General features: G+C 41.7%; 1 protein-coding gene across 2 annotated transcripts in view; it reads left to right on the forward strand.

The window, feature by feature from the left end:
• abch1 (ATP-binding cassette, sub-family H, member 1) overlaps nucleotides 1-20145 on the forward strand; it is a 37234-nt gene continuing 17089 nt past the window's right edge. For both annotated transcript variants that reach the window (XM_017704968.2, XM_017704969.2), the window contains exons 1-7: nucleotides 1-341; nucleotides 3917-4053; nucleotides 6610-6769; nucleotides 7844-7998; nucleotides 11882-11989; nucleotides 13760-13853; nucleotides 19692-19766. In XM_017704968.2, coding sequence (XP_017560457.1) covers nucleotides 3917-4053; nucleotides 6610-6769; nucleotides 7844-7998; nucleotides 11882-11989; nucleotides 13760-13853; nucleotides 19692-19766 — 729 coding nt within the window. In that variant the 5' untranslated portion in view covers nucleotides 1-341. The remainder of the gene's footprint in view (nucleotides 342-3916; nucleotides 4054-6609; nucleotides 6770-7843; nucleotides 7999-11881; nucleotides 11990-13759; nucleotides 13854-19691; nucleotides 19767-20145) is intronic.

Genomic DNA, 20145 nt, shown 5'->3' on the forward strand with positions numbered 1-20145 from the left:
GCTCGGCTCTCCCGGCCGGGTCGTGTCAGCGCAGCCACCTGCTCTGCTCCGGAGAGCGACCTGGGAGGGTTTTAAACTCCATATATTTGTAATTTTACAGAAAGAGGCCTTTATTCGGCAGGTAAGCTCGGCTCCGTTTGGGTCTGTATTTGTTTGCTGCGTGTCGTTAGCATCAGTGTGGAGCGCTGGTTCTGCGTTAGCAGCAGCAGCAGCAGCAGCAGCTCTCAGCTCCGGTCACCGCAGAGAGAACCGGCAGCTAAACACAACAGAGATCAGCACAGCAACAGCACAGAGAGGACAGCCAGCTGCACTGGCCTGCACTGCAGGAGTAATACACACAGGTAAAAACAGTGATTGATTGATTGATTGATTGATTGATTGGTTCAGATGATACATCAGCAATTTGCTTCATTCATTTTCCTATTTAGTTGTGCATCACTGATACACGTTCAACAGCAAAGCAGTAGTTCTGCTTTATTTATTTATTTACAGTGTACCAGCAAAATATGCAAATCTCCAATAAGGCTGTAAGTTTACTCGTCTAAATGTGCAGCACGGATACATGGAGAATGCAGCAACAGTAGGCCTTTATTTATTTGTCTGTTATTGTTATTGTTATTTGTAGCCCTCATACAAGTAAACACAGGTTTGTTGGTTTGCTTGCGTGTCTAGGCAGCCTCAAGGTCTAAATCTTTGGCAGAGCCACTCTTAACAGCGACTAGTGCAATGTTGCTCTTATGCGTAGGACCAGTATTTTAAAATCCCTGCATAATTACGTTATTATGCCATAAACAGAGTCATTCAGGGCGGTTTGGTGTGAAATGTTCTGTTCTGTTCTAGAGAAACCTCCTGAGTCAGGTCTGTGCACAGTGGTGGTGATAGGAACCAGACGTCCACCTCTGAAAGCTCGCTCACAGAAAGCTGCTACATGAAATGGTCATGAATGCGCTGCCTGATGCCGGAGGCACTTTTCTATGATAATTTTGGTGCAAGATGTGCTGTTTAAAAGCGTCTATGGTAGAGGGTTACATTCAGGCCTTTGTTAGGCCGACTAGTGCCCAAAGAAAGTTAATTATTTAAAATATGCATATATTATACCATCGGCCTTGCATATTTAAATTCATATATGCATATGTAGGCCCACTGGTGGTTGTGGATGGTGCATGAAATGTGTTGTAGATGTCACGACGCCTGGTTCCATTCACCGCCACTGTAGAGAAATAAGTCCGTAAATCAAGTGTTCTGCAGTTGATTTGCTCTGTATGGCCGTGTGAGGTGGAAGTGAAGGAGAAGTGATTGTGTCACTCCATCCTGCGGCTGCAGCCCGAACCAGTTCAGCCACTGCCGCTTCCAACGATATCAGTCAGCTGATTCTTCACATGGTTTGTCGGCATTAGTGCAGCTATAGGCAGCACAGCCATGCAGTAGAACAGGCAGCTGAGGTCGAGTGTGTTCAGCTCGTCTTCGTTCACGCAGCCTTTGTAATGTCATACGCTGAGGATGGGCCAGATTTACCATGTGATGGTTCACTTAAACGAGCTTTTTCCCCAAATAGCATAAGAAGGTTCACCATACTATACATGCTGTAAGTTATTGAAAGGGAAATCCACTTTCTGTCAGAAATCACTGCTTTTTAAATGAAAAAATCCAACAGATCTCATCAGTCGAGATGAACTGCACACAATTAAAGGGGAATTCCACCTTTTTTTCAGTATTACTGCATAACTAAATGGTTGAGATGTAAATAGTCAAGGGGTGGTTTGGTGTGAAATGCAAGAGATGGGAACCAGGCGTCCACCTCTAAAATCTCCATTCAGACAGTTATTACTTGAAATGGGTATGAATGCACTGCCTGATGTCTGAGACACTGTTTTACCATAGTTTTAATGTAAAGTTTTGGCCTAAACTGTATTTTTCAAGTCAATTCATGGTGGAGGGGTACATGCAGGGTGTTCTAAGGCAAAATAGTCTCCAAAGAAAACTTATTCATCAGATTCAACAGGATTTTACCATCATCGGCATTTCATATGTAAAAGCTCAGAAGACGCGTGTGGGTTCACTGGTGGTTTTGGACAGTAAATAAAATAGCTATATTTGTGCTGTAGTCATGGTGACCCCTGGTTCCTATCACCACCACTGAAAAGACATCTGAGCCATTTCACACCAAACCACTCTGAATCACTTTGTTTATATGACGACGACAGAATTATGCAGAAAGTTTGAAAGATCAGTTTTTCTTGCATCACAATTCATTTGACAGCCCCGATTGTGGTTCTTAGGGGACTGTTTTCCATAAAAATACATTTGAGGCCAAAGTCATATCTCTTAAACTCTTCTGACGTCTGGTTCCTATCACCACCACTGTGAACAATTCTGACTCTGGAAGTTTCTCTAGAACACAGCATTTCACACCAAACCACTCAGAATGACTCTGTTTACATCTAAACCATTCATCAATGTCGAAATTTTGAAAAATTGCTGGCATTCCCCTTCAACAGTGTGGTATTTATATAATAATAATTTAATATATGGCATCCAAAACTTTACGACAGGGAATTCTCAGGGAATTCTCCACTACTCAAAAAGCCCAGTTCTCATAAATGGCAAGGCCCTTTTAATCTCACTGCTGGGAATGAAAGTTGTGGGATTAAGAATAAGAATAGTGTGAGTGAGACAAAGGCAGTGAGTGAAGCCACAGATTACAGATTATGACTCCAGTGACCCAGTTACTGCATCACACACGCTGCCCACGCGACTCTCTCTGGCCTCTACATGGCGGACATGCCTGTCAGTGAATCTAACCAATCAGAACACAGCTGAATGAGACTGCAGTGATGTCCCTGCACATGTTTATGAGGAAGATAACCTTTCAGTGTCTGTTTTACTAACCATAAAAACACTTTATTAGAAACACCTTCCTTTTATTTCCATTAAATTGCCACTTTATTAGAAACACCTACCTTGTACTTCCATTAACTGGCCATTTTATTAGAAACACCTACCTTGTACTTCCGTTAACTGGCCACTTTATTAGAAACACCTACCTCGCACTTCCACTTACTGGCCACTTTATTAGAAACACCTACCTTGTGCTTCCATTCACTGGCCACTTTATTAGAAACACCTACCTTGTGCTTCCGTTAACTGGCCACTTTATTAGAAACACCTACCTTGTGCTTCCACTCACTGGCCACTTTATTAGAAACACCTACCTTGTACTTCCACTTACTGGCCACTTTATTAGAAACACCTACCTTGTGCTTCCACTCACTGGCCACTTTATTAGAAACACCTACCTTGTGCTTCCACTCACTGGCCACTTTATTAGAAACACCTACCTTGTACTTCCACTTACTGGCCACTTTATTAGAAACACATACTTTGTCCTTCCACTTACTGGCCACTTTATTAGAAACACCTACCTTGTGCTTCCACTAACTGGCCACTTTATTAGAAACACCTACCTTGTATATCCACTCACTGGCCATTTTATCAGAAATCCCCCCTCTTGCAGCTCCATCTTGCTGGTGTACAGTTACTGAGGCTGTAGCTCATCTGTTGATGCTCACTTTGTGTTTTTATGTTGTTCTTCCTCTAGCTCTTCATCTATGATGAGTTTCTGACCACAAAGCCACTCCAGCACCACACACACCAGGTCACTGATTCTGTTTTAATGAGAATGAATCAATCTGCCCAAATAATAGTGTCAGGTTGTCCTGCAGTGGTCCCTTCCTAATAACGACTAATAAATTGAGAAGCAATAAATGAGCTATGGTCTGTAATTGTACACCAATAAAGTGGTCTGTAAGGTAGGTGTTTCCAATAAAATGGCCAGTGAGATACTAGGGATCTAATTGTCTCTGAATTTCTTTTTCCATTCATCTCTCTCTCTCTCTGTCTCCCTACTTCTCTGTAGATGATGAATGCTGATTTGGAGGCTCCTCTCTCTGCTGGAAGCTGCAGTGCTGCTATTCAGTGCAGGGATGTGTGTCGCTCGTACGGGAAGCTGAAAGTGCTCAGCAGCCTCAACCTGACTGTCCCACAGGGCCAGATGTGAGTTTATGCATAGACACATACACACACGTTCTCCTCTGTCTTCAGGCATCTTAGGAACATTTGCAGTGGTCACACAAACTCCGCACGTCATCTCTGCCTATGAGCAAAAAGCCACAAACCCACCTGACCTCACCCACAGCAACACACCTGAACCTCACTGTGAGACAGCTCACGCTTTTCTCCCCCTGCTGCATTCTTTCCTGAGTCAGCACTCAGCACTCTGACCCACATTCAGAGCTAATGCGGCCACTCATGTCTCAGCACTGTGAAAAGCCTAATTTAAAGTTTTTCCTTCTTTGTTTGTGCACCATGCCTTTAAATTACATGATGTCATTGTGTAATAAATGCATTAGTAAAGGAAAACAAGAGCACATAGGGGACTGGGAGGGGCCAATCGTGACAGTATCCCCCCAAAGGCAGCACCAAAGCGTGCCAACAAAACCAAAACTAGAGACAGAACTAGACAGGGACAGGACACTCGACACGAGGAACAGAAGACGGAGCAGGCACAGGAAACAGGGCAGGCAAAACAGAGCATGAGACAGGAGACAAGGCAGAAGGACGAAGAACAGACAACAGGAGCGGAGGGCTCAGGCACAGAAACTGGAGCAGAAACAAGAGAGACAGCACAAGACCCAGGAGCAGACAAGGGCCGGGAGGGAGGACAAGGAGGCACCACAGAAAACGACGCTGAATGAGGGACAACTGGAGACACAACGGGACGAGGAAAACAAGAATGCAACACAGACCAGGCAAAAGACAACGGAACAGGGACCAGAACAGACAGAGGCACAGGAACTGACACACATACAGACACCGGACACAGAAACAGAAGCAGAGACAGGAACAGGAACCACAACAGGAACTGGCATGGGCACAGACACAACAGCAGGGAACAAAGCCAAACCAGGAATAGAGCAAAATAGAGGAAAAACAAAGGAGCAGGCAAAACAGCGGGAACAAAGGGGCCGTGACTGGCGGTGGGTCCGGAGGCATGACGACTGGCGATGGGTCCGGAGGCACGGAAACTGGTGACTGGCAGCGGGTCCAGAGGCGTGGAAATGCAGCAGGAATATGCGTGCGTCATTGGGATCAGGAACTCGGGCGGCGTCCACAATGCCAGGTTTGGACTGCTGCACCAACCTGGAGGAACACACAGAAACGGGGCCCTCTCGGCAGCTCCCAAGGTTTCCAGTTTAACATTATTTAGATCACCCATATGTGCTTTGGTATCATTTATATGGTTCACTGATACAATAAAATGTTGACACTTTAAAAAAAATCTTTTATTAGTTAGTGCCCCTGAACTTTTGGCTGGTATTTGCAGCATCATTCAGAGATAATCACAGTCCTGAGATAAGGTGCAATACGAGATTGCAGTTGGCGGTGGTTCCTGTTCCATGGCGGTGATTGGGATATTTGTGCCATCGAATCAGATCACTGATGTTTGTGCTGTTCTTTGTGTCACTCAGTACAGCTATCATTCATCTGCTATCAGTGGTTTATAGAGCTGTCAAAGACACTTCAGCTGCTCTGATAGGGGACACAGCGCTGTGAATGTTATCTTCGTCAATTGAGCTGTAAATTTACATTTGATCTTCAGTTTTGACCGTTTTAACCCCTTAACGGTCCAGTTTTTTCATACTAAGGCTTATTACTCAGTAACTACAGGGACTTCAGTGCAAACTAATGGAGCTATTCTTAGGTTATTGGGCCTGCTGGCCAGCCCTGGTCAGTTTTAAAAGCACAGTGACAAAAAACATAAAGACATAAAATGATCATGTAAAAATGACTGTTTTTTTTTGGGACAGAAGCACAATAAGAACGCATACAAAATATAGTTCTGGACTTTTTACTGAATTTGTCTGCTTTCAATGAGCGATCAGTTAGAAGTGGTTGGTTAGTGTAGTGGTTAACACCTCTGCCTTCTACGCTGTAGACTGGGGTTCAATCCCCCACTAGGGCAGCACTCTACACTATACCAATAAGGGTTCTTGGGCAAGACTCCCAACACCACCTTGGCCTACCTGTGTAAAAAAACTGATCAAATTGTAAGTCACTCTGGATAAGAGTGTCTGCCAAATGCCATAAATGTGAAGTCATTACATAAACTGGAAGAGGAGGTGTGTCCACTCACTGCCCTTTTATGAGCTCTGCCTAACTACAGCCCCACTATGTAGGTGTACACATACAGACTCACACAGAATCACAGTTCACTTCATCACAGTTAGTTAATCAGTGGTCAGTTTCTGGATCGCTGTTGTCCAGATATTATGTGGGTGGTGTTCCATTCTCAGCACAGCAGTGACACTGACATAGCAGCATGTGCGGTGCTGGTACGAGTGTATGAGTGTGTGTTGCTGTGGTCACTGCTAGGTTGAAAATGGACCTTCATCAAGAATATCTAGATATAACTGACCACTGATGAAGGTCCAGGCAAAGGCTAATACAAATTGCATCAATAGATAAGATACAAGTATACTGTACCTTGAGGGGTCTCTGATCAAATTGTAGAAAAAAGAAACATTTGTTTTTATGTTTGTTTATCAACAGTTATGGGCTGCTTGGCCCCAGTGGTTGTGGGAAGACGACGTTGCTGAAGTGCATTGTGGGAACTCTGAAGATTTCAAGAGGGCACATCAGTGTTCTGGGGAAACCACCAGCATTCCCTGGACATGAGGTGCCAGGAAGGATGGTTGGATACATGCCACAGGTGACGCTCTTAAAACTGAGTCTAACTGAGTTAAACTGAGTTAGGGACAGTTTTTCTTACATATCCCAAATACCTTGTATTTCCGAGATAGTAACTTTACAGGACATTGTATTGAGATTTTTTTGGATCATTTCTATCAGACCAGTCATCGTGAAATGTAAGTGGCAGCTGGCATTCTCAAATCATGTAAGAAAAAAAAATTTGGAGAGGTTTTGTACTGACACCAAAGATAAGTATGACAATAAAGCCTTATCTTATCTTTGGTGTCAGTACAAAACCTCTCCAAATTTTTTTTTGCTTACATGATTTGAGAATGCCAGCTGCCACTTACATTTCACGATGACTGGACTGATAGAAATGAAGGCTTACATAATACATATGGGAGTATGGGGCAAATTATAACTCCATATTTGTACTAACACAACACATATGGGGTATATAATTAATATTGTCACATGTAGGACATTACTCCATACATATGGGCTGTACTATTATTACAAAAAGATACTTGCATATCGCTGTTGTCGGAACAAATCATCATATCTCCAAAATGGTAACTTTACAGGAGAAGGAAAAAATCTACTTTACTTTTAATGTATGTCAATGGAACCAGAATTTTTTCGAAGTTATTTTGAGCCGTTTGCTTTGGTCCCTTTATCATGAAATTTACATAGCTTATAAAGGACAATAGGTACTTTTAAATGAGGTCAAAAACTGAAAATCAACAAAAACGGAGATACATAGGTTTTGTTCCGACAACAGTGATATGCACAATACATATAAGACGTATTGTTCATACATGCACATATTTAGATGTACACAATATATTTGGGATATATTATTATACAGATACTTACATATATACATGTTATTATATAGATACTTCCATATATACAGTACATATAGAGCATAATATTATTACATACAGGTTATGCTTATGTGTGTACAATACATGGAACATATTATTATTACATATGGATACTTTCATATTTCCCCCATGTCCCTAAAAACAGAAGTGCGCATATGTGTGTATGTATGTTGTGCATTATAACCATAATTCCTCTCCTTCTGCAGGACATTGCTCTGTATAGTGAGTTCACTATCAGCAACACGCTTTGGTTCTATGGACGCATCCACGGCCTCTCGTCCAAAGAGACAGAGGACAGGATGAACTTCCTCATCAACTTCCTGGACCTGCCGCAGAAGAACAGCCTGGTCAGAAACCTCAGGTACGCACCACATCGCCGCTTTTGGACAGTTCAGTTCAGTTTGTCGAGGTTCAGTGTGCAAATGATCAGGATTACTGCCCTCCCATTTGTATGGTGGGGAAACACTGTCAGCAAGTCAGCTGCTAGCATGGACTGACCAATAGACAGAGAGAGATGGAAATAGAGGCCAAGGGAAGGAAGAGAAAGAGAGAAAGATGGTACAGTACAGAGCAAGAGGGCTGTCATAACTGATTGTTTGTCCTCTGGGTCCAACAGGATCATTGCCAAGTGACATAACGAGCACAGTCCAATCTGGCAACCTGCCCAATGTCAACCTCTTTTCTCTGTCCCATGTTTCATTCAGGGAGCCTCTGCTTGCCAAGCGTGAGGACACAAGTCTATGCACCTATATATATATATATATAGGCTGTGAAATGCCACTTCAATGCGAGTCAGATGGAGGCTGTACACTGTGTGAGAATGATATTCTGTCTCTCCTAATTTTCTCTCTGAGCAGTCATTTCACATGGAAATATAGCTGAAATCACAGCACAGCCGTCGTCTTTAAATGAACCGTATGGTGGATTTTTATTGTATACTCACTTCTCTGTACATTAAGGTAGCACTGATGCAATGTCTGTGAAACTAAACAGCTATTTCTCAGTAAATATATACATTTAAAACACCATGTAACACCAGGCAGAATGAAAATATGATGCAGTGACTTCACATATATGCTAATTATGACATCTTTTGGTGACATTTAGTGACTTTTTCAGAAAGCTTGAGCTCCGTTCCATTGAAAGTAGTTGGCAACACTGGTCTGAGGTTTGCTTCGAAAGTTTTGCACTGGATGCTAATTCAGGCTTGGAGATGGTTACAGTTTTTATGCAACTACTGATTTGTTAGTTATATGGCTGTGTGCGTGTTGCCCAGATGCAGATTAAGCCCCAGCCATGTACTGCTCTATTCTTAGAGCTTTTCCGCTGAAAACCATCATTAGACTAAGAAATACATTTCGTTAGATTTCAGAAAGTCACGCAGTGCTGCTCTCTCGCACTCCCCCCCCCCCCCCCCCCCCCCAACACTAATTTGGAGAGCAACATCTACCAGTTAGGAAATGAGTGCAGTACACGGAGAGCGCATGCGTCAAAAACAGTGCCTCCACACACAGGTGGAGATGTGTTAGCTCGCGAACGTATTCGAGGCTAATGGGGCTTTCTTGAAACTAAACAGCTCCAGCAAGAACGTTTAGAGTCGTCCAGTCCAGATGGACTTTGTTTCAAAGCCACATTCCACAGCTCCGGTGTGGGAGTATTTTGGCTTTAAGCCAAATGAGCGTGGAGAACCCATCACTGTGAACGAGCCGGTATGTCGACTTTGTTTCAAAACGGTGTCAACGAAAGCTGGAAATACAACTAACCTGAGGTCACATTTAAAGCACAACCATCCAGCCCAGTTTTCCGAGCTGAAAACAAAAACTTCAGCTGGAGAGGGGTCTTCCCGAGCTGGAGAGGGGTCTTCCCGTCAGGTGGCTATTACGGATGCCTTTGCTCGGCAGTGTAAATACAAACGCGATAGCGCAAAATGGCGCACACTCACAGATAGTGTAACTGGCTATATAGCCAAAGAGATGCTGCCGTTAAATCCGGTCGAAAAACAAACATTTATAAACTTTTTGTGAATTTGTGATTCGTATCACTGTGATTTATAGCATATACATATATGGTCAGATAAGAGAGACTCCAAGTACCTTTGTGTTATGTTCAGAGTTTAAAAAAGTTGAATTAATGTAAATGTTACTTTAATATTTATGTTGTTACTTAATGTTGCAATGCCATTCTTTTGCACTTTTTGTTAAAGAGTTTATTTTGTTATAAAGGTCTGTTTAATATTTTGTGCAATTTTCTCAGAATCCACAGAGCCCAAGTGTGGTTGTATTTTATTTGTTTTATTTATTTGGGATATTAAAATATTTTCATATTGGAAGCCAAATGTCTGTTCTTAATAATAAAAAAGTTCATTTCACGTTAAAGTGGTGTAATTGTATTATTATGCTACTATATTTTTATTGTGGCACATTGTCTTAAAGCTCCTTTGGGGAGCCCAGAAGCAAGAAAAAATTATATAATGGCACTTTAAAATGACAATATTATCGTTTATCGCAATAATTTCTGGGACAATATATCGTTCTGAAAATTTTGTTATCGTGACAGGCCTACTGGTGAGCTAACGTACTTCAGAGTTTAGATCCAGTGCTTGCATGAAGTGCAGCTGAAAGTCAGTAGTAGCTGATTAAACCGGGTTTGGAACTGAGCCATTAACTGTGGCGTTTAATCGAATTAGCGCAGGGCTAGCCCTCTGACATTGACCGTTTTGAGGGCAGAGTAAGCCTCACCTTGGACTTGAAGGGTACACACGTAACAATCATGGTTCTTCAAGGGTTCCTTAGTAAAGAAAATGGTTATACATAGAACCATTAACATTCAAGGAATGCTTGGCATGATCAAAGTGTTCTTTGCATGGTGAAAGGGTTCTTCAGATTGATGGAGACAGATCTAAATAGAACCTTTTTGACAATGGTTGTATATAGCACCCAAAAGTGTTCTTCTGTTGTTAGGGTGTCGAGCTTGTAACAATTTAAGAATCCTTTTGGGTGCCATATAGAACCCCTTTAAGAAGGTTTTATGTAGAACTATCTGTAGCACATTCATGTGCGTTTTCCATCAGTTTTGAGAACCCTTTCGTGATGCAGACATGCATGAGGTTCCTTGGGTGTTCGTGGTCCATGGATCTCTTGAAGCATGGATTTCTTTTGTAAGAGTGCACTGTTTGTGGAAACTTCACAGCTGATCCCTTTCTCACATGACTAAACTTGAGACAAAGTTTATCTGTCAGTGTTTTTTAACATCATTCTTGACTTCACAGGCCAGAAATATCAGCCGTGATGACAGAAGTACCTGTTGTTCATGTTTGTGTGTTTGGTCTGTTTTGTCTGTCACACTGTGCAGGTGTGGTTTTTTTTTAAAAAGCTGAAGTGAAAGTTGAGCTGCAGACCAACGGGAACCAGCTCTGTTTTATTATTTATAGTTTAGTTTCTCAACATTTCTGTTCCTTATTTTACAGTCATACGTTATAAAATGAATCAGTGTGGAGGCAGAGGGAATTCAGTAAGAGTGTGTATGGTGTCTGGGAAATCCTGAGCTACAGTGGACAATATTCTGTTGTCATTGTTTAGGCTGTGGGCAGAGTGATCTGATTGTTACACTACACCACCATGTTTCCATGTTTCCCCCATTTCACATTCTGTCCTTATTCTCTGGTCTGGCTGTGTCTGTTTGAAGCTCAGCTGACTTTTTGAGTGGTATGTTTGGTATGAACTGATGTGGTCACCTCATCTGTCAGGTTTCTTTTTCTTTTTCCCCCGACAGACTTCAAACAGACGCCGTTGCCCCAAAAAGCTGAAAGTTGAATGACTGTTCTTGTGTTTGTTTGATGATTGGTTACTTTTGGTTGATAACTGCTTGATAATTAGTTGTTTTTGTGTCTGGTTGATAATTAGTTGTTTTTTTGTTATTACTTAGTTGTTGTTTGGTTATATTTTGGTTGATAAGTGGTTGTTTTTTTGTCTTTTGTTGATAATTGGTTGTTTTTTTGTTCATAGATTGGCTGACAATTGGCCATTATTTTGTTTTGTTGACCAGTATTTTTTTGGTAGGTAATTGCTTGATAATTGTTATTGGTCATAGTTTGGTTTATAATTGATTATTTTGGGTTGATAATTTGCCAATAATGAGCTTTTTTTCTTCATTAATTGAGTGATGTTTTGTCTGGTTGGTTATTTGTTGATTTGATTGTTGATTTGTCTTTTTTTTTTTTTTTTTTTGTAATTGTTTGTTTGCAGTGGAGGTCAGCGCCGTCGTGTCTCTCTTGGTGCTGCTCTTCTTCAGAATCCTCAGCTCCTCATCCTTGATGAGCCCACAGTGGGAGTGGACCCCGTTCTGCGGGCCAAGTATGCGCTCGTTTTTCATGCTTTCATCTGTCCATCAGTCCATCTGTCTGTCTTACTTTCTCTGTGATGATGTCAGGTTACCCCAACATATCACCAAGACTGCAATAAATACTGTGGTCACTTTTAATATGATAGACACTTAATACCATTCATTTAAACTTCTACTTACCTGAAGTCCAGGGGGATCCAGGCGAGGTGGGAGCCAGGTCGTTGGTACCTGTAAAAGAGAAAAATGTAAGGTTAAATACAGCTAGCTTAACAGTAAAACATGCATGTGTATGTAGGAAAGAAATGGCCATTTTATTTCTGTAAGCAATTTAATGTGTGGATTGTTTGTTCCATTGTCACCCCAGACTGGCTAATGGTACAACCCAGAATTAAGGTGGGAGGGGCTACCAGGTTAAAAGGGAAGGGGGACAATGGAGAATAGAGAGAGAGAGAAGGAAGTTTTAAGAAAGGTCTGTGTGGCTTTGCAGCCTCAGACCCTATGTCACAGAATTGTTTCTAGTTCTGTAGGTGACAAATGGCTGCCGGATGCTGATTGCGGAATCAGTGGGATCATTTGGTTATAGCTGTGTTGTTCTTTTATTTATTTTTTTTTTATTTTCTTTCCTCGCGAGTGTAAATACTTTGGTGTGTAGAACTAAAATAAAACTGCAGAGCACTGTTAAATTGAGTCCTGTTGTCCAAGACCATTGAATGGTGAGCCTCCGGACCACTCATTGACCACAGCACCATCAAAATGGCAACCACTCTCTCTCTCTCTCGCTCTCTCTATCTGTTTGTTGCTTGTGAACCATGCATTGCTGTCTCTCCCCACAAACACCCCCTTACTCCCTGCCCTCCCACACAGTGACTTTGTAGGTTTTTCTTTCCATAATAAATCTGGAATGCAAGTTGCAGCTACCCAAACACACACATGCACTGATTTGCATCATTGGCCCACTGCACTATGCAATCTCTGTGTTTTCACCTCCCCAACATCCACATGCTCAACACACTCAAAAAAAAACACAAGCTCCCTCACCAGCATCTCAAAGTTGACCAGTCTGTGTGTTCATTTTATCCAGGCTCAGACTTGGCCATTGCTTATTTCAATCCCTCTCTAGCAAATCAGGACCCAGACTTCCTCATGCCAGAAGAGAATTGTGCAAGATTTGTTTTTTCTTTCTTTTTTTTAATTCCTGTTAATGGGATTGTTGTATTTAAACTCTAGTGCTGTAGTAATACTCTTCTTCCACTGTTAAGCTTTGGTTATGAACAAAATGGTTACAATCTCAAAACACCCTAATGGAAATTTGTCCATTCAGATTTTTTTTTGTCTTGGTAGAATTAGCCAAGCGAGGTCTTCTGTTGGTTAGGACTTCAGGAGCTGAAATGAAGGCCTTACATGTCAGATTAACCCCTAACATAATTAGGAAGTGACAGAGTAATCAAACCATTTACAGTGGGACTAGTTTCATTAGAAAAAAGGTCACTCTAGGCCTTCTGGAAGTTCTAGATACATCACAAACCAGGCTCCGGTTAGTTGTTAGGAACGGAAAACAGCTTCTGTAAGAATCACTGTAAAAATAATACATATTTATCTAGAACAGCCAAACAAATGCCATGTGAAACCCCCATTATCTGAGGACTAACCCCTAGAATTCCATAGGGGTAGCAGAAATGAGCTAGCAGCAGTTAGTATTAAAAAGGGCAAAAGATGTCATCTTCTCCTGTCCTTTACCTGTTGTATGCTAAATTGTGACAAAGTCCGTCTTGTTTGTGTAGAATATGGCAGCACCTGGTGGAGATCGTTAGAGGTGGACAGGTGTCCGTCATCATCACTACACATTACATTGAGGAGGCCAGACAAGCCAACACGGTAAGAGACACACGGGATCATTAACGCTCAAATCTCATGTTGGACTCAAACACTTCAGGGCAGCGACACTCAAGTCTCACAAACGGGAAAGACAGGACAGAATCGCAGACGCTCATGGGTAAGATGAGGTGGTTTTAATGATCCACATGGTCAAAAGGCGAAAACACAGTTCACAGTGAAATGTCCAGTCCAGCAATCCAAAAAGGCAACAGTACCAAAGGGACAAAACGCAAATCAGAAACGGGTAAACTCATCCAACGGTCGAAACACAGAATACACGGAACAGTAGGTAAAAGAGAGCGCTCAGTGATTGCCTAAACAATAGCTCGCAAAGTTCTTAACCTGAGTCCCTGCTTAAATATCCCAGTAGGAGATTAGACTCAGGTGTAAGAGTTCAATAATCAGGCGACTGAGATCGCTTATAGGTGTGAGGGGAAACCACGTGATCAGTCTGAGAATCCTGGGGGTTGGAGTCTTCTCCTATGATGGAGTCAGATAGCACGTGATCGATCACGTGGTCTCCCCTAGCACTCTGAGAGATGAAGTCCGGCTCCTTTGCTGAATGCGAGACACAGTAGTAGTGGCCATCTGGAAGCCTGAATTTTGTCTGGATCAAACTCATGAAATGCTTGCTCGTGTTGGAGCAGCAGGAACACTAATACATCCTAAGGATTCTAAAGTACTTATAAATACAGCTGTTAAAAGCTAAATGTCTCAGAGACCCGTTAGTAGACTACGTAGAACATGTTGGGTGTTTGAAGTTTGCTTCTGTTGCATGGTGCTAACTGTATGCCTATATCACCACACATGTGCCTCAAACCGTGTCGAGTTGTTCAGTATCTTTAATAGACTTGCATAAGCGATTTCTGACACTGTATGACACACTTTTATCTAGAAAAACGGACAAAAATACAACATCATGGCCTGTGGAGCATTTTCAATGGAGAATCTCGATGAATAGCACAGTTACGTGGTAGCAGATTCAAGGCTGGGGCTTAATGTCCATCTGGAGAGCTTATCTGTGTTCTTTTAGCTAAAAAGGTCTTGATTTTCATGTCTGTCCATTTATAGATAGAAATATGTCATAAAGTGTCAGAAGTGCCAGACGCAAAACTTTCCCACTGTATGTTCAGGGCAAACATAGTAATTCACCACAGCAATATGAGCCCTCTTTGGATGTGATGCTTTGTTGGACAGAGCGCCTCATCCCTTCACCATGCCTTATGTGGTAAAATGGCCTGTGGTGTTGAATCAACAGTGGCTTTATCATTGAGGTCTAATTGTGGATGTCCATTCTGAGAGAGAAACAAAAGGCTCTTCTGATCGTTCTACTAGTGAATGGCAGATTGTATGTGAGCCGTGTGGTTTGAGTAGCTTTGATGTGCGGCAGGCTGAACTCAACATAAACAGTACTGAGTGCAGGACCTTGGCCCCGTTCGCCGAAGGCACAAAAGAAGATTGTTAGAAGCATAACAGAGGCCTGACTGATATATCAGTTGGCTAAAATATCATCCAGAATCTACCAGTATTGGTGTAAATGTAGCAGCACACACAGTTTCTCTGCACTCTTAAAAAAGCTGGTTCTTTAAAGGTTATTTAATAAAGAAAAATGATCTATATAGAACCATTAACACTCAAAGAGGCCTTTGCATGATTACGAAAGCTGCTCTTCAGATTGGTGGAGAATGCGTTGCTGGAAACGGGTTCTGCATAACACCAAAAAGGTTCTTCTATTGTTATGATGTCAAGTCTACAGCACATTCTCCATCAGTCTGAGGAACGCTTTTGTGCAAAGACTCCTTTAATCATGCAGAGTTATTTGAGTGTTCATGATTCTATATAGAACCATTTTCTTAGCTAAATAACCCTTGAAGAATCTTTTTTAAGGGTATACAGTAGAGCAAGAACTTCAGGTTGTGTCACTGAGCAGCAAAATGTGAGTCACCTCTTGTCTACAGTACATTCACTCATGTATTGGTATGTAATACCTCAAAATATTGTTTTCTTTGTGTCCAGTGATGGTATAGTTATCTTACTGGTGTACAGTTAGAGATTGTAGCTCATCTGTTTGTGTTAGCCATCTTCTATCCCTTCATCGATGGTCATTTTGTGACCACAGAGCTGCTCTTGGATGGATATTAGTATTATCTCAACCTAGCAGCAAAAGTACTGTGTCAGTGTAACTGCTGTGCAGTTGTATATAAGGGCAACAGTGGTCCTATAATCAGAAACTGACCACAGGACCAAAGTCTGTACCTAAAGTCTGTAACTGTATAACTATGTAGTGAAGCTATACAGTCTTTTGAGCTTATAAAGTGGCCATTGGGTGGATGTACAAAGTAGATGTTTCTAATAAAGTGGGCAGTGAGTGGACGTACAAAGCAGGGCTTTCCAATAAAGTGGCCAGTGAGTGGACGTACAAAGCAGGGCTTTCCAATAAAGTGGCCAGTGAGAGGACATACAAAGTAGGGTTTTCTAATGAAGTGGATGATGAGTGCATGCAAATGTTAACATCGCTGCACTGGAAATGGCACGCACTGTGCAATATCCTGTGCCAGTCTTTTTGGTAGGTCGTTAGCTTTCACTCCTCCTCCCCTTCTCCTGCCTTTCCCATCCTTTCTCCTAATTAGTCTAGCATCAGGATGTCTGCCATTACTACCATTCACGCGGAGCTTAGGCTGCGGTAATCCGTTTACAGGCCATTTGCACTTGGTGAACTTTGTGCAGGAAAACCAATTACATAACACCAGAGTAAGTTCCTCGACCGGGGTCTTGATCAGGTGGTTATGGTGCCTGAAGTAAATCTAAAGGTTATTTATCTTGTGATAATGTAATAAGAGGTCTTATTTATGATCTATCTATGATAATCTCACCTTTGAGATCTCTCACACTCTCATGTTGCTGATCATGCTGGTGAAAGATCAGGCTGCAGGTGTGTAAAACAACCATTTTCTACATTTTTCTTGTATCTTAACTTTTCCCCCTCATGTGGTTTATGTCATTATTCATTTTTATATGACCATTTTCCAACCTCTGTTTAGCTCTTTGAATTAGACAGGCTGTTTTTGTTACTGTGACGTCTTTTGAGCCCAGTGGTCGAGGGGTAGTGGTGGGTTCAAACCAGGGAGCTTTTCAGATGGCGTATTATGTTTTGACATACTTTGACATTTTATGTATAATATACACTGATCAGGCATAACATTATGACCTTGTTTCTACACTTATTGTCCATTTTATCAGCTCCGCTTACTATATAGGTGCACTTTGTAGTTCTACAGTTACAGACCATAGTCCGTCTGTTTCTCTGATACTTTGCTACCCACTTCTTCAGAGGTCAAGACTCCTTGGTACCAGCACAACACACACTAACACACCACCACCACATCAGTGTTATTGCAGTGCTGAGAATGATCCACCACCCAAATACTACCTGCTCTGTGAGGGTCCATGGGGGTCCTGACCACTGAAGAACAGGGTAAAAGGGGGCTAACAAAGTACCAGAGAAACAGATGGACTACAGTCTGTAACTGTAGAACTGCAAAGTGCACCTTCGTATATAGTAAGTGGAGCTGATAAATAGGACAATGAGCGTAGAAAGAAGGTCATAATGTTATGCCTGATCAGTGTATATTGATATATTGTGGTACAATATAACAATCTATAACCTTTTGTATAATAACCTTTTATTCGTTTTACAGTTGACTTTAATATATCTCCATGTGACTGAACAATGTATGCAAGGCTATATAATTTATTGTGTATAATATAATATTTGCGCCTCTCAACGTGTTTATTTTTTGATTAGTACTTTATTGAATTCAGAGCCTTAGATGAGGATACACATTAATTTAAGGAATTAATTAAAGGAATAGTTCACTGAAAATGCACTGGAGCTACAAGGCTAAGGTAGCTAACAAGCTGGAAAAGCCTTTGTACCACTAATTAACATAACACATTTACATACAAATGATCATAAACTCAGAAATTATCACACACAAACCTTTTCAAGTTGTTAAAGGTCAATTAAATCCATTTTTTAATTGTTGAGATGTAAACAGAGTCAGTCAGAGTGGTTTGGTGTGAAATGGTTCAGATTTCTTTACAGTGGTGGTGACAGGAACCAGGGGTTGCCATGACTACAACACACATATAGACATTTTATTTACTCTCCAAAACCACCAGTGAACCTACACAATGTCTTCTGAGCGTTTGTATAATGTTTATTAGGGCAAACTTTGGCAAATCTGAAAAGTCTTTGGGGACTATTTAGCCTTGTAGCGTCCTGCACATATCCCTCCGTTATTAAAGTTTTTAAAAAAAATGCACAGTAGGCTGAAACCTTTTCTCAAATGGATCATAAAGCAGTATGTTAGGCATCAGGCTGTATATTTCATGTATTATCTTTCTAAGAGGGGAGCTTTAAGAGGTGGACGTCTGGTTCCTATCACCACCACTGTGAACAATTCTGACTTGTAAGTGTATAAGAGTGACAAAAATGGACAAGATTAGAAATGAGCAGATCAGAGGGACAGTGAAGGTGGAGCAGTTTGGAGATAAAGCCAGAGAGGCCAGGTTGAGATGGTTTGGACATGTGTTGAGGAGGAATAGTGGATATATTGGGGAAAGAATGTTGGAGATGTAGCTGCCGGGTAGAAGGAGAAGAGGTAGGCCTCAGAGAAGGTTTATGGATGTAGTGAAGGTGGACATGGAGATTGGTGTAAAAGTAGAGGAGGCAGTGGATAGGGCAAGATAGATGGAGGCAGATGATCCGCTGGGGTGACCCCTAAAGGGAGCAGCCAAAAGAAGAAGAAGAAGAAGAAGTGTATAAAAATGGTATGGTATACCATCTCATTAAATTGCTCTTGGTGTTTTTTGTGGATGATGATTAGTTGTTAAGAGTGAATGGTACCAAAATACACTAAAAAACTGTTAACAATTTAACATAGGAAAAAAAATCTTAACTTTAATATCCTTAACTTTACCTTAATTCTAAACGGGAATGTAACAGGTCATTTTATTTTATTTCTGTTGATCCATTTGTCATGAAATGTTCACACAACCTAAAAGGGCAGATTATGTTTTCAAAGGGTGCAAAAAATAGAGTCACAAAAAAGCAACACAATTTAAGAGACGCTTTAACGACTAAATATAAATATAAAGCTAAATACAGTGTTACTCTTCACCTTTGTTCCAGCTTCCATGCATTTCAGGAGACTCACTTTCAGTTCTTCAAAGAATCTGCAGACACACCTCCAAAGTTCAGTCTTAGAAGCTGGTTGATCATTTTCTGAATAATCAAACACATTGAGTGATGTTGAGGTCTGGACTCTGGGGTGGTCAGTCCACTGTTCAGCTTCTTTGTTTGATGTGTCCGTCTCCTTTTCTCAGTGAGGTTCTTCTTGAACAGCGACACATCCTTTCAGACCTATAGCTCTGAGTCATCTTCTCACAGTGGAAGGATGGACAGAAACACCTGTGGATGTTTTCAGATCTGAAGCAGCTTGATTTTCTTCTCTCTCTCAAAGATGAAAGCCTTAAGTGCTGTTTATCTGATGGGGCCACATACAGCAGCCCCATTTTCTCTGTAGCTTTTAATCAGTTTTTGAACAGTTATCTCTCTATAACTTTCTTTTTGATTGTCCAAGTAGGTTATTTTATATTTAAACAGAAATATCTTTCTGAAACTGAAAAACTTGTGCTGAATAGCTGTTTTGACAATTGAAGGGTGGTCTCTGACTTTTGCGCAGTAGTGTACATGATACAGCTATGGCTTTTACTGAGGTGAGAGTAAGATATGTTATTGTTGGTGTTACATCCTCCACTCCTGCTGCTCCACAGGTTGGGTTGATGAGGAATGGGAGACTGCTAGCTGAAGCCAATCCAGAGGCAGTCATGAAGCAGCACAACGCAGCGGTAAGTTCAGCCTGTTTCGCGAACACAAGTACAGATACAGTCACTGGCCACTTTATCAGAAACCCCTCTCTTGTAGCTTCACCTTGCTGATGTTCAGCTGGAGACTGCAGCCCATCTGTTGATGCACAGTTTGTGTTGGCAATCATCTAGCCCAGTTTCTGACCACACATCTGCTCTTGGCTGGACATTTTTGGGTGAATGGTCCACTCTCTACCTCCTGTGACCCTGACTTGTGTCTGTTCTTCAGTGGTCAGGACCCCCACAGGACCCCCACAGAGCAGGTATTGAGCGGTGGATCATTCTCAGCATTGCAGTGACATGGTGGTGTCTGTTAGTATGTGTTGTGCCAGTGCGAGTGGATCAGGCACAGCAGTGCTGC

This window comes from Pygocentrus nattereri, chromosome 10 (assembly GCF_015220715.1).
Source record: "Pygocentrus nattereri isolate fPygNat1 chromosome 10, fPygNat1.pri, whole genome shotgun sequence".
Classification (NCBI taxonomy): Eukaryota; Metazoa; Chordata; class Actinopteri; order Characiformes; family Serrasalmidae; genus Pygocentrus; species Pygocentrus nattereri.